Source organism: Macaca thibetana, chromosome X, assembly GCF_024542745.1.
Source record: "Macaca thibetana thibetana isolate TM-01 chromosome X, ASM2454274v1, whole genome shotgun sequence".
Taxonomy (NCBI): domain Eukaryota; kingdom Metazoa; phylum Chordata; class Mammalia; order Primates; family Cercopithecidae; genus Macaca; species Macaca thibetana.
This window is the reverse complement of record NC_065598.1, coordinates 12265142-12276972: the sequence shown is the minus strand read 5'-3', so window position 1 is coordinate 12276972 and position 11831 is coordinate 12265142. Positions and strand designations below refer to the sequence as shown.

The 11831-nt window shown below is 41.5% G+C and overlaps 1 protein-coding gene across 9 annotated transcripts in view; it reads right to left on the bottom strand.

Moving 5' to 3' along the window:
* Positions 1-257: 257 nt before the first annotated feature.
* Positions 258-11831, bottom strand: part of FRMPD4 (FERM and PDZ domain containing 4) — an 863942-nt gene continuing 852368 nt past the window's right edge. For 6 of the 9 annotated variants that reach the window (XM_050777254.1, XM_050777250.1, XM_050777249.1 and 3 more), the window contains 3 exons: positions 7548-8612; positions 5885-7174; positions 258-4256 (listed from right to left, as the gene is read on the bottom strand). In XM_050777254.1, coding sequence (XP_050633211.1) covers positions 2932-4256; positions 5885-7174; positions 7548-8612 — 3680 coding nt within the window. In that variant the 3' untranslated portion in view covers positions 258-2931. Of the gene's footprint in view, positions 4262-5884; positions 7175-7547; positions 8613-11831 lie in introns of all 9 variants that reach the window. The other 3 variants (XM_050777257.1, XM_050777256.1, XM_050777258.1) reach the window with 1 other exon arrangement.

The window sequence follows — 11831 nt, the reverse complement described above, 5'->3', positions numbered from 1 at the left end:
AAAATAAGATTAGACATGAATTGGTACGTAATGAGTCCACATGAATTCATATGATTGTGTCTACTTTTGTTTGAAAGATTTGTGATCAAAGATTAATAAAAATGGTAGGAGATAAACTTGGCAAAGTAGACTGGGGACTAAATGTAAAGAACCGTGAGTATAAGGAAGGTTTATTCTCTAGTTCAGTGCTCTCCAGATTTCAGTGAATGCAACCCTACCTGCGACAATATTGTTACATGCATGCACCAGTCATATGCTTATTTATTCATTCATTCATTTATTTATTTAAAATTATATACATGTACCATTGTACTATTATGCCATTATAAAACATACACAAACATAAAAAAGCTAGATAAAAATAAGCACAATTATTGTTCTAATATGTTCTTCCTACACTCTATGGACCTGGACCCCAGTTAGGAGCCCCATGCTTTGTGAATGTGGGGGCCCCTTGAAGTTTTCTGAATAGCAAAGAGTTTATTTATAAGAAACAGAAACTTACTGGCGCAGTAATGGGAGGTTGATTAGAAGGACCCAGAGCTACTTCCCTGAGGCTTCTCAAAGAACTCGAATGGACTGGGAAGTTGTTCTAACTAGATATGTGACTTGAACAAGGATGGTCACTTCCTTGTACCCTTCTTTTACATATATGCAATACACATAATGTGTTCTGCACACAGTCAGGATACAATATGCATATAAAACAAACAAACATTCCCCCACATATTATCTTGGGCAGTATATTTAACACAATGATTATGATGATAATAATAGCTAACATTAATTGAATACTTACTCTCTGCCAGGTATTGTGGTAAGAACTTTACATACACATTTTTACTCAAAAATCATGACAACCCTATGGAAATCAATCTTATAATTGACTTTATTTTATTATGAGGAAATTGAGACTAGAAAAAGTAGCTTTCCCAACACGAAAGGGCTAGAAAATGGCAGAGTCAAAATTTAAATAAGATGTTTCTGACCCCAAACCCCATATCCGTAACAACTCATCCATATTGCCTCCAGAGAGAATAGTGTCCAAACCAGCAGATTGTTGTGATGATTAAATGAGATAATATAGTTAATATGCTTAGCACACTGTCTGACATAGGGCACACATCCTATTAATAGGTTAGGATTTTAGTACACAGAATGATATTTACTAAGATTTTCCACAGTAAACACCACTAATATCTCTCAATATCAAAACACCAATATTTATAATTATAATTGTAATGAAATAATGTTTTATTATTTAGTTAAACATTATTTATAATAACACACGCCTAAACTCCTTTCCTTCGCTGCCATCCATAACCACGTGTGGCTTTTGTTGTTGAGTCCCTGTGGAATGGCTGACTAGAGAGAGATTGCAATTGTGGACTGTGTTATGCCTCCTTCTCAGTAGGCTACAAAAGTAGAAATATTTGCACCTGGTGTACTCCCGTCGTATTCTTAAGGAGCCACCTGTCTAAGTAGGAGTGCATGTAACTTGAGCACTGAATGACCCAGGAAATATATATATATAATATCGATTTTATTTTATGACTGCAGGGTACTTTTAGAGATGTGACAGTCCTGGAAAGTTCTTTGCATTCCATTGGTTTCACTTGAACTGGTCAAATATACCACTTCCATTTCTTTCTTTTTTTTTTTTTTCAGATTTCATATTTTTATCAGCCAATCCAGATTAAGTATTTATTTAATAAATACTTAACTATTTACTCATGGTTCCCATGGTTACAGTAGCCATTTCTCCCTGATTTTCTGGAACACCCAAGATTTGAGATTTTGTCCCAGTACTACGCTGTAATTCCAAATTTGATTGGCAGCCTTAGCCTCTGTAGAGGCGGTGATGCATGAAGCCCTATGTTGAGAGCTGTGATCTGAGATGAGACTCACAGGTGCTGGTGTGTGGTCTGGTCTACATCACTGAATCAATACTTAATTTTGATGATCATTAAATGTTCCCTTTTGTAAGTTTGCAAATACTTTACTAAATGTCCCATCATTCTAAAGGGAATTTTAAGTTTCATAGTTGAGTTGCGGTGAGGGGAAGATAATGTCTTTGGTTTGTAGATTTTTGACATTTAGTCAAAGCAGATCTTTCCATCAAATAATTAATTTTGGCATTATTAATTCCATACATTTTATGTAATGAGATATTCTATAACTCTAGGTATTACCTAGGAAACTGCCCATCATCCCCTCTGTTCTTCTCCCTGGGAAGTTTTTTAAATGCTAGAAACACTGTGAAGAGCATTTGTGCTGACACAGTAGAATCCACCCCCACCAATTTGTAGCCCAAATAGCAAAAACCCAAATTAAATATGTGGGATTCTTGGAAGAAAGCATCCAGTAACCAAATACTATGAGCAAAAAATTAATTTATTACAGATATAGTCTCTAGTAATTCATAATAGCTTCTTGAATTTTAAATGTCTTTTTGCTATTTCCAATGCTTAAAAATCATAATTTTAAAACATTAGTACTATTTTATATACATTGTGATTTCTTTTCTTTTCTCTCTCTTTTTTTGTTTTTTTGTTTTACTTCTAAATATGAATGATGTGATCTCCAAGTATCTACTTGGAAAGAAAGGGGATAGGATTCATTGTTTTGCTCTAACATGGTAGAATTTAAAATTTCACATCATATACCTGGAGTTTTAACTATATGAAAAATAGCCAAATGTCAGCACTTTCTTGGATATTTCTTTTACGTGTATATATATGTATAATATAAACAGAATACATCTGATTAGTACATTTCAACATTTCATCAATGTGACTTTTATCTCCTATTTTATATAAAATAACAAAATATACAGAGAGAAGAAAGGAGACATCTGTTCATCATACACACAAAGTAAATAAAAGTTCATGTATGGCTTCGTAAAGGTAGATTATGACGTGACTTCCATATTTATTTGTTTAAAAGCCTCTTGAGAGAACGTGTCAGTGTGCTTACGAGAGCGGCCATGGTGGTTGAGTGTCGCACCGAGAATCCAACATTAGGGTCCCCAGGGTTCTTTCCAGTGGCTGCTTCGGCAGCTTTCAGTAGACAAATGTAATTTATGACCACTTCATCGATCTTCCCTACAATTTCCTGCCGCTGTGTTTCTGAGTTCACGACTTTAACTAATCGCATGCAAGCTTCTGTTAGGCAACAGAGCACTTGAAAGCTGGAAGTCATAGCTAGAAGCATCTCCTCCGGGCTTTTCTCAGCCATCGCCATTTTCCTACAGGCACTTCCCAACTGTCTGGACTCAATGGACAACAGTTGCTTGTACTGAGAAAGTGTAAGGTCGTATGCTTCAGGGCGTGACTCCTCTTTCTTCTCCTTTGTTGCCCTGACGAGACAGAGCAGCTCATTGGCATCATTTTGGGCTGCAAGGAACCCATCAGGCATTGCATATGTGCTCTCCTTTAGGGCATTTATTCTTGCAATCCGGGCATCAAAAGCCAGGTTGCTGAAGTCCAAGTCATCTGGGCCTCGCAGGTCTTCTGCCCAGACCTTCAGCACTGACCCTCTGGATAGCTCCCCTCCTTGCTTCTGAATTGCCACAGCCAGACATGGGCTGCTTGGTTCTGGCGTGGCTTGAGTCATCTGTGGTCTATAGAGGCAAGCGACCTGGACGGTGGCCTCTCCCCTCTCCTCCTCTTCCTCACCATCTTCATCCTGCCCTCGGTTCAGGAAGCAATAGCTGAAGGGTCCCCGGCATCTCCAATTGCTGCCCTCCAGCTTCCGCAAGGGTAATGTCCTATACAGCTTTGAGTCTTTATGAGCCACTGGGGACCTTTTGTGAAACCTCCCCTCGGAGCTCAAGTGCATCGAGCTTTGGGAAAAACTTTTGGTGAGCTTCCTCCCCAGGGGGAGTTCTGCTCGCCTTTCAGAACTGGCCTCCTGTGCTTCTGTGATGCCTGGACACTTTAAGCTGACTGCACCCTTGGTTCTCTCTCGGAAGGTCTCCAAATCGACAGATCCGGAGAGGACACTGCTGCTATGTCTCAGAGCCTTCTGGCTGGGGGGTGTCCTGAGGCTTCCCCCTCTCAGATCCGGTGGCCGCCAGCTCACAGCCTCTCCGTATGCCTGATTTGCTTGGGAGAAATCATTAGGGTCTTGATTTGGAATTGGCACCTTTGATTCCGAGTGAATGTTTGATGGTAGCAGGATGGGATCAGCTTCAGGATGTTGAGACCAAGCTGAAGGCATGCCTCCTCGTCTCTCCTTCCCAGGCTCTGTCAAAGCTACACTAGGGGTAGTAGAAAAACAGAGAGAATCATTAAGCATCTCCTGGGAGGCCATTTTTACTACATCTCTACATGATGTCTGTCATTTCTCAAGGATGTAGTCTGGAAGGGCTGCCGTATGCTAAGGTCACCCTGCTTTCCAAAGGCTGCATCTTGATATCTCATAACAAATTTCCATTTTAATGAATATCAAGAAAATACTGGAATCTGTTATTTCTGGAACTGCTGATTCATTTGAAATTGTCTAGAAATCCCAAACATTTTCAGGGATTTCATGAATTGCCTTGCTACCAATATCTATCTATCAAGCTTAGATACAGAAAATAACTATGTATAGATTATTCAAATATATTGAAGATACTAAGTTTCATTTCAAGGGAATTAAGTTAAACCTGGCATCAGTTTCTTTCTTTCTTTTCTTTTCCTTACTTTCTTTCTTTTTCTTTCTTTCCTTTCTTTCTTTTAAAGAAGTGGCCTAATTTAATTAATGCAAATTAAATAAGTGAATCTTTTTAAGAGGACAGCATGAGGTTTGCCTGGTACAAAGTCTGAAGTTGAGACCTTGGGCCAGTTGCTCAACATTTTTTTTTTGTTTGTTTAAGAAAAGCTGTCATGTGAAGCAAATAATCCCCATCTCACAGAATATTTGTGAGAAGCAAGAGGTAACTCAGGTGAAAGTTCTTTATAAATCATGAAAGATTAAACAGTGTGACTTAGTTAGTTTAGAGGTAAATATGCAGTTGGGTGATGAGTTAGGTAATATTCACAGATAACTTTTCCAAGGCAGGTAAAGCCAGTGGTGGGTTTTGAGAAAGTAGAAAATCTTAAAAGAACAGGAATAGAAAATGACCAATATAAGATCTCACTAACTTCTATTGACCTGTATGAAAAAGACACTATTGATGACATAATTTGAAATATGAAAATATGAGAGAGTATCTGCTTTTGCCATATAATGACCAGCCAAGTGGATCAGTGAGGGGAATGCATACCATTGAGTGGTGGAGTAGTGAAGGTGGGATACAGAAGGTGGATGTGTTCTTGTTTCTATGTGTGTTTACACTTTATTATTTTGGGGAAAATAAAGCAGCTCATCAGACATAACCTCAAAATCTTCCTGACACTGGGGTATGTCAGAGTAGGGAGGAGTCAGTAAGATTGCTGAAAGGCAAATAATCTCTCCAAACCCCTCCAATCTCCCTGATACCCTGCTCTCTTATTCTTCTTTGTCCCTCAATAATGAAATGGCAGAATTAGAAATCAGATGTCTTGGGAAGAAAATCAAACTGTTATGTGACTCTAAGCAATACTATCATATAACTAAAAGTCACACTGGGCATTGCTAAACATCTGCATTTAGAATTTAGGAAAAAAACATATTGCTCCATCAAATTCTGAAAGCAAACACAGAGCAAGATTATAAAGCGCAAATGCCATTTTCACCTTTGTAATCTTTAGTATTTATTAAATACTAGGGGATCAATGATTGGTACTTTACTGTTCTGTGGCCTTTTAAATTCTACCTTTTACTTTTCTTCCAGACTTTACGTTTGTAAGTTTGTTGTAAATATGGTTTACATGCTCCTGGCATGTCATACAAAGTGCTAAATCCATCATTGCTGTACCTGTGGTTTCCTTAATCTTGGGGAGCCGATGGCATCCATCTCTCAATGTGCCAAACAGGGGTTCGGTGTTAATGGCTGTGTGCAGAGCAGGCACTGTCATTCGTGGACACATCCCTTCTGTCTGTGGGTGCAGTTCCTTAAAGGTGGCTCCGTGGTTGGGAAGCCCAGGGGCTCTCTCCTCTGAAGGAATGTAATTCACGCCTTTCCCAGAAGCGTCAGGAATCAAGTGCTTCCCTAGGGAGGGGCAGAGCGGCGACTCCACGGGTGTGGCGCAGGCACTGCCGCTGCTGCCCGTGCCACAGCCTGCATCCACTGAAGAGCCTTGGGAGCTCTGCAGAGAAAAATGGCCCTCGCTTTGCAGCGATGACATCCGCTTGGCCAAGTGGTAGTCACAAAGGCGGGCCACACTCTCATCAGCCTCAGGAAGCTTGGAAGGATGGTCGCAGGTGGACGAGTCAGCGTCCTCTGGGTTATCTAAGTCTTTGGCTGAAGATGCACAGGTCACGTCAGTTAAGAAGTGGTCCCCTTGACCAAGTCCTGAGCCATCACTGGTTTCTCCATCAGGAGCTCCTTCTTCCTTCCCTTCAGCCTCCCTTGCCCCAAGACCAGAAGCTCTTGGAAAGGTTTTCCCCGTTGCTGCTTCTAATCCACTTTTTTCAGCCATCCCGCTTTCAGTGGCCACATACCATCTTTGGCTGTCCTTGCGAAAGGCAGTTCTCTCCAGGTTAAAAGTGCTCAGGTGTTGACTGTCCCGTGAAGACACAGTACCAAATTTACCACTGGCGTCCTCCTCCATCTCTGCCGTTTTGGTCCCCTGCTGTTTTTTTCCTATTGTGTTCCCATTAGGGGGTGCCTTCCCCTCACCATCGGCCAGCTTGCTTTTCCTTTTGCTAGTGCAGGAGTATGCCACCGACCCCATGTGCAGTTTGCTGAAATAGTCAGTGACTGACTTAGTCTCCATGGTTTCAGGCTCCATCTCCATGTGGTCTGAGTGAAGTAACTGCTTGGAAGGCACAACTTTGGGCGGGAGGTCAGTTGCTGGCCTAGCAGCCAGGGTGTGCGAGGACTTTGGAGGCAAGCCCCCAGTGGGGGTCTTGGAGGCCGGGAACTCAGTCTGCTCTTCTGCAAGGGGGTGGTAGCCTTCGTGAGTGGCCAAGAACATGCGGGAGAGGTTTTCTGACTGTTTTTGTGCTGTGGCCAGTTCAGAACTCTCAGTCATTTCAGAAGAGTTAGTTTCATTGCCCGAGTCTGACGAAGACTCAGGACTATAAGCCCGCAAGATGGCTACACCTGCATGCCGTAAAAAACAAGAACTGATTAATGGATGCATCAGAGGCACTTGGAGACATGTAAGAAAATGGGACCCGTTATTACTAAAACAAAATACCAAGTTTTTCCCTTTTCAGTAAGGACTCTGAGTTTATTGCAGTTTTTCCAGAAATGGGGGTGGGGGTGGGGGAGATGTGCCTTATGTTTTTAAAAAAGTAACAACAAAGGAAATCACATACACACAAAAAAACCTATGATGGCAGTTTCAGCACGTTTATGAAATGGGACATTTGTGAAATGGAGAACACCACGTAACAGAACTCCAAGGGCAAATGGCTTGGAAGGATGGAATGATATGGTTATCAGTGAATGAATGTAACAATTGTGAAAGAACCTGAATTGTCACTGGTCTGCTGTTCTTCTGACACGGATAGAGTCTCTAGAGCTCCCAGCGTGGAGACAACGGCATTATCCAGTCCCTTCTCACACTTGCCTTCGGCGCTGGTGGGCACAGCGTCAATGAGGGACACGGGGATCTCATCATTTTGCAGGCTGCCGCCTTTCTCCTTGTCCTCGGGGAAGGAAGCTGCCTGGCTCTGAGAGTCCTCTTCATCTGAACTGTCTCTAAAGCCAGGTGGGGGTGCGGCAATGGCCATGTTCAAGGAACGCAACAGGAAGTCATCCTCATTGTCATCACCTTCTGGAGGGGGCAGGGATGTGAGGTCAATGATGTCATCGCTTGACCCAGACAGGTTGAGGATGGCCGGCTGGTTCATCTCCCCCACCACGAGGTCCTCCTCACAGCTCACCTCGTCCTCATCCTCTGCGTCATCAGTGTTTTCTGCATAACAGATGTCATGCAAGAGGGGCTCCTCGATCCCCTCTGTAGCCTGGAAGCTCTTCACATCGCCTATGTTTGCATAAACAGAATTTTCCACAAACTGGATGCCCTCTGCCTCTGGAGTGAGATCCAGGCCCTTCATGTCACTGGCACTGCCGATGTAGAGATTTCTCTGCTTCTCCAGCATTTCAGGACTCTCATCTAGTAGTGTTTCATAGCCGAGGGTTGGGGGACTAATACCATCATCCAAGGCAAAGTCTCCAAAAATAAAGGACACTTTAGCTCCTCTCGGAGATTCCTGTGCTTTCTTCAGAGTTTCTGGTCCTGAGAGGGTCAATAGGGACTGCTGAGCGAGACTTCTATAGTCTGCCTCACAGGGGGCCTCCCCGGGCTGGCTCAGCTGCTGGTTAAGTCCATCTGAACTATAGGTGTTGTCTATGTACAAGTGCCGGTGCTCTTTTGGACATATGGTGCTGTCTGTGATCTGCACCGTCTTCTGCTTTGAATCTATGTATGTTATCTGGGCTTCTTGTTCCCCTTCGCCAATAAAGGTGGTCATTTGGGGTATACAGTTCCAATCTGGGCCAAGGAGGTTATGCTTCCCCTTGTTTTCAGTTCCTAAAGAGAAAGAATCATGCAAAGACACATTACTGTACTGTCTGGTTTTGGGTGGGGCAGGGGTGGGGGGGGGGCTCGTCTCTGTTTTTTAACTTAATGGCTTGTAGCATCACTTGTGTAAATACAGTTTTTCAACTACCCAAATATAGTACTTGTTGATTTAGGCTTCAGGTGTAAGAATTCCTTGGGTTAGGAGAACCAACCTTAACAAAATTGATACTGCATAAATTGTAATTGCTATGTGATAAAATGTAATACCATCCGGGGGTAGGGAAGTATAGCTTAATTCCATCTGACCTTTGGTTCTATTATTAAAAGGCTTCATTCATATCTACGAATGTAAATATACAACATGCCTTTTACCCTTAAAGGTGAGATTTCAATAGGCCATTATTCCAGAACATTAATTGTTCTTTTTTTGTGAGGTGAGATCTAATACTCCCTACTTCATGAAGGAAGATATTGAATGTTTTCCTCATTGAGTTCAGAGATAGTCAAGGATTGTTAGAGTTTTGCCATATGGGAAATTAAAATAAATATTGTAATGATAGTACAAAACTTCTATCTTCAGTCTTTTGATATCCTAGTAGATGTTAAAAATATTCATGTATAAATGTCAGCATGCATGCCTGTGTGTGTGTGTGTGTGTGTGTGTGTATAAAATGCATAAGGTGGAGTGGTCACAGGTAAGGTACTTTTCTCTGTAATTTCTAAGCATAATTAATATTTAGATTAATTTCAATTTTTGTTTGTATCACGGGAACTCCTGAAAATTTGTTTCATGTTCCTCATGGATTAAAATTACAAAACCCCAATTTAAATACTATTAGTTTGTTTGCTCTTCAAGCATCTTTCAATCTGGAATTTTGATGTGGAGATTTGTTCTGATATTTAACAAGACAGAGAACTGGGTCATTCTGTTGATATTGCCTTATAGATTCCAGAGGCAACATTTTGAGAAAATTTTAGGGCCATACTATTCTCCCATCCATTCCCTCAAATTGTCCCCAGCACAAGTTTGGATAACTGACATCAGATGTGCAAGACATATGGGAAAAAAGTACAGTTTTACCAAAGAGGTTTTTGCTCCCGGCAAATCATGCAATGGACTTAATGCTGAACAGTGTTCATGGTCATTTTTAATAAATTCATGTATTTTCATGAACAATAAGAGATATAATTTTGAAGACGTTGAATTATACACTAGCCATATTTGCATCTTACCTTACAATAAATAAACCTCGTGGGGGGTCAGCATTATTTTATTAACAACAACAATTTAGATTATGACTGGGTGTGCACGTTGGGGGAAGTGTGTGTGTGAGTGTGGATTGTTGCAGGAGGAAGAGTAGTTCAGCAAAGTTGCATTGTAATGCAGGTTTAGGGCTTGGCAAATATTTTCTGTAAAGGGAGGCCCAGATAGTAAATATTTTGGTTTTGTGGGCCAACCATTCATTTGAGCAACTACTCAATTTAGCTGTTTTAATATGAAAGGAGCCATAGATGCTACATAAACAAATGGGTATATGAGTTGAATGGTGGCCCCCAAAAGATATGTCCACTCTGTGAACGTGACCTTATTTGGAAAAAAGTGTCTTGCAATGTCAAGGATCTTCAGATGCGATTATCCTTAATTATCTGCATGGGCCCTAAATTCAATGGCAGAGAGAGATTTGGGCCACACAGAGAAGAGGGGAAGGCCACGTGAAGACAGCGGCAGAGACTGGAGTTAAGCAGCCACAAGGAATGCTGGCCACCAGAAGCAGGAGGAGGTAAAGAGAAATCCTCCCCTAAAGCCTGTGAAGGGAGCATGGCCCTGTCAACATCCTGGTTTTGAACTTGTGGCCTCCAGAACTGTGGGAGAATAAATTTATGTTGTTTAAAGCTCCCAAGTTTGTAAGAATTTGTTCTAGCAGCCTTAGGAAAGTAAAACAATGTGTGTGGTTGAGTTCCAATAAAACTTTATTTGCAAGAACATGATTTGGCCCCTTGACCATAGTTTTGCCAACTCTGGTTTAGATGAACAAGAAAATTGAATAGGTCAGCAGGCTCAAAGCAAGTTGATGGATACTTACTAAGACCCTCCTAAAGCCCAGAGATGCATACATATCTGGGGCCAGGGATTTTGAAAGTGCTTGAAGCCTAATTTTCAAGATAGAGAAGAAGAAATGGGGGCTGTTTCTTATTAGAGATCTTGACTAAGATCTGGGATCAATTTGAGGTGAGAATAAAATATGTGCTCAATCTGGCTTCCTTCCAGAAGGGTCTACTGATTTGGCTTCCTGGAATAATTTTGGAGACATGGAAGAATATGGGTTGGGAGCTGGGGTCTATTCTGTGGCCCAGTCTCCTACAGTGGAAGGAGAGAATGGACTAGAGAAGAACTGGCCTGATGGAACTTCCACTCTGTATTTCTTGGCTGTCAGATCTTTTGATCTTTTGGGAGTTTCTGAAGAGAAGAGAGTACTTTCAGCACTCGCTGGCGCTCTCTCTCTCTCTCTCTCTCTCTCTCTCTCCCGCCCTCTATCTTTGAGAGTGGGGATAGGTATTTGAAACTGGGAGAAATGATGGTGAGGCTGAAGTTCCATTCTTTCCCCACAGTAAGAATACTTTTTGTAACTATGTTTTTGCCTCTTTAAGTTCTGTTAAAACTTACGTTGTGGGTCACTATGAATTGGACAGAGTGGAGACCCTTATTACTGTAATCATGTTTAGAATAGTAGGTTTGGTTTTCTTCATACACCTCTACAATCTTTACAGTCTATGAGGAAAGGATTTATTTTCCAGATAAACTTTAACATTTGAAAATAAAATTTGAAAAAACAAAACAAAACTGGTTTTCCAATGGGAAACAATTGTGTCAAATTGCTGAACAGCTCTTTGGAATTTCTTTTCTTTTCTCTTTTTTATTTTTTTTTGTTTTTTAGACACAGGATCTTGCTTTGTCATCCAGGCTGGAGGCTGGAGTGCAATAGTGTGCTTGGCTCACTAAAGCCTTGACCTCTCGGGCTTGCGTGATCCTCCCTCCTCAATGTCCCAAGTAGCTGGGACCACAGGTGTATGCCACCACACCTGGCTAATTTTTAAATTTTTTTCATAGACACAGTGTCTCACTTTGTTGCTCAGGCTGGTCTCAAGCTCCTGGGTTCAAGTGATCCATCCGCCTTCAACTCCCCAAGTGCTGAGACTATAGGCATGAGCCACCGAGCCCAGCCTTCT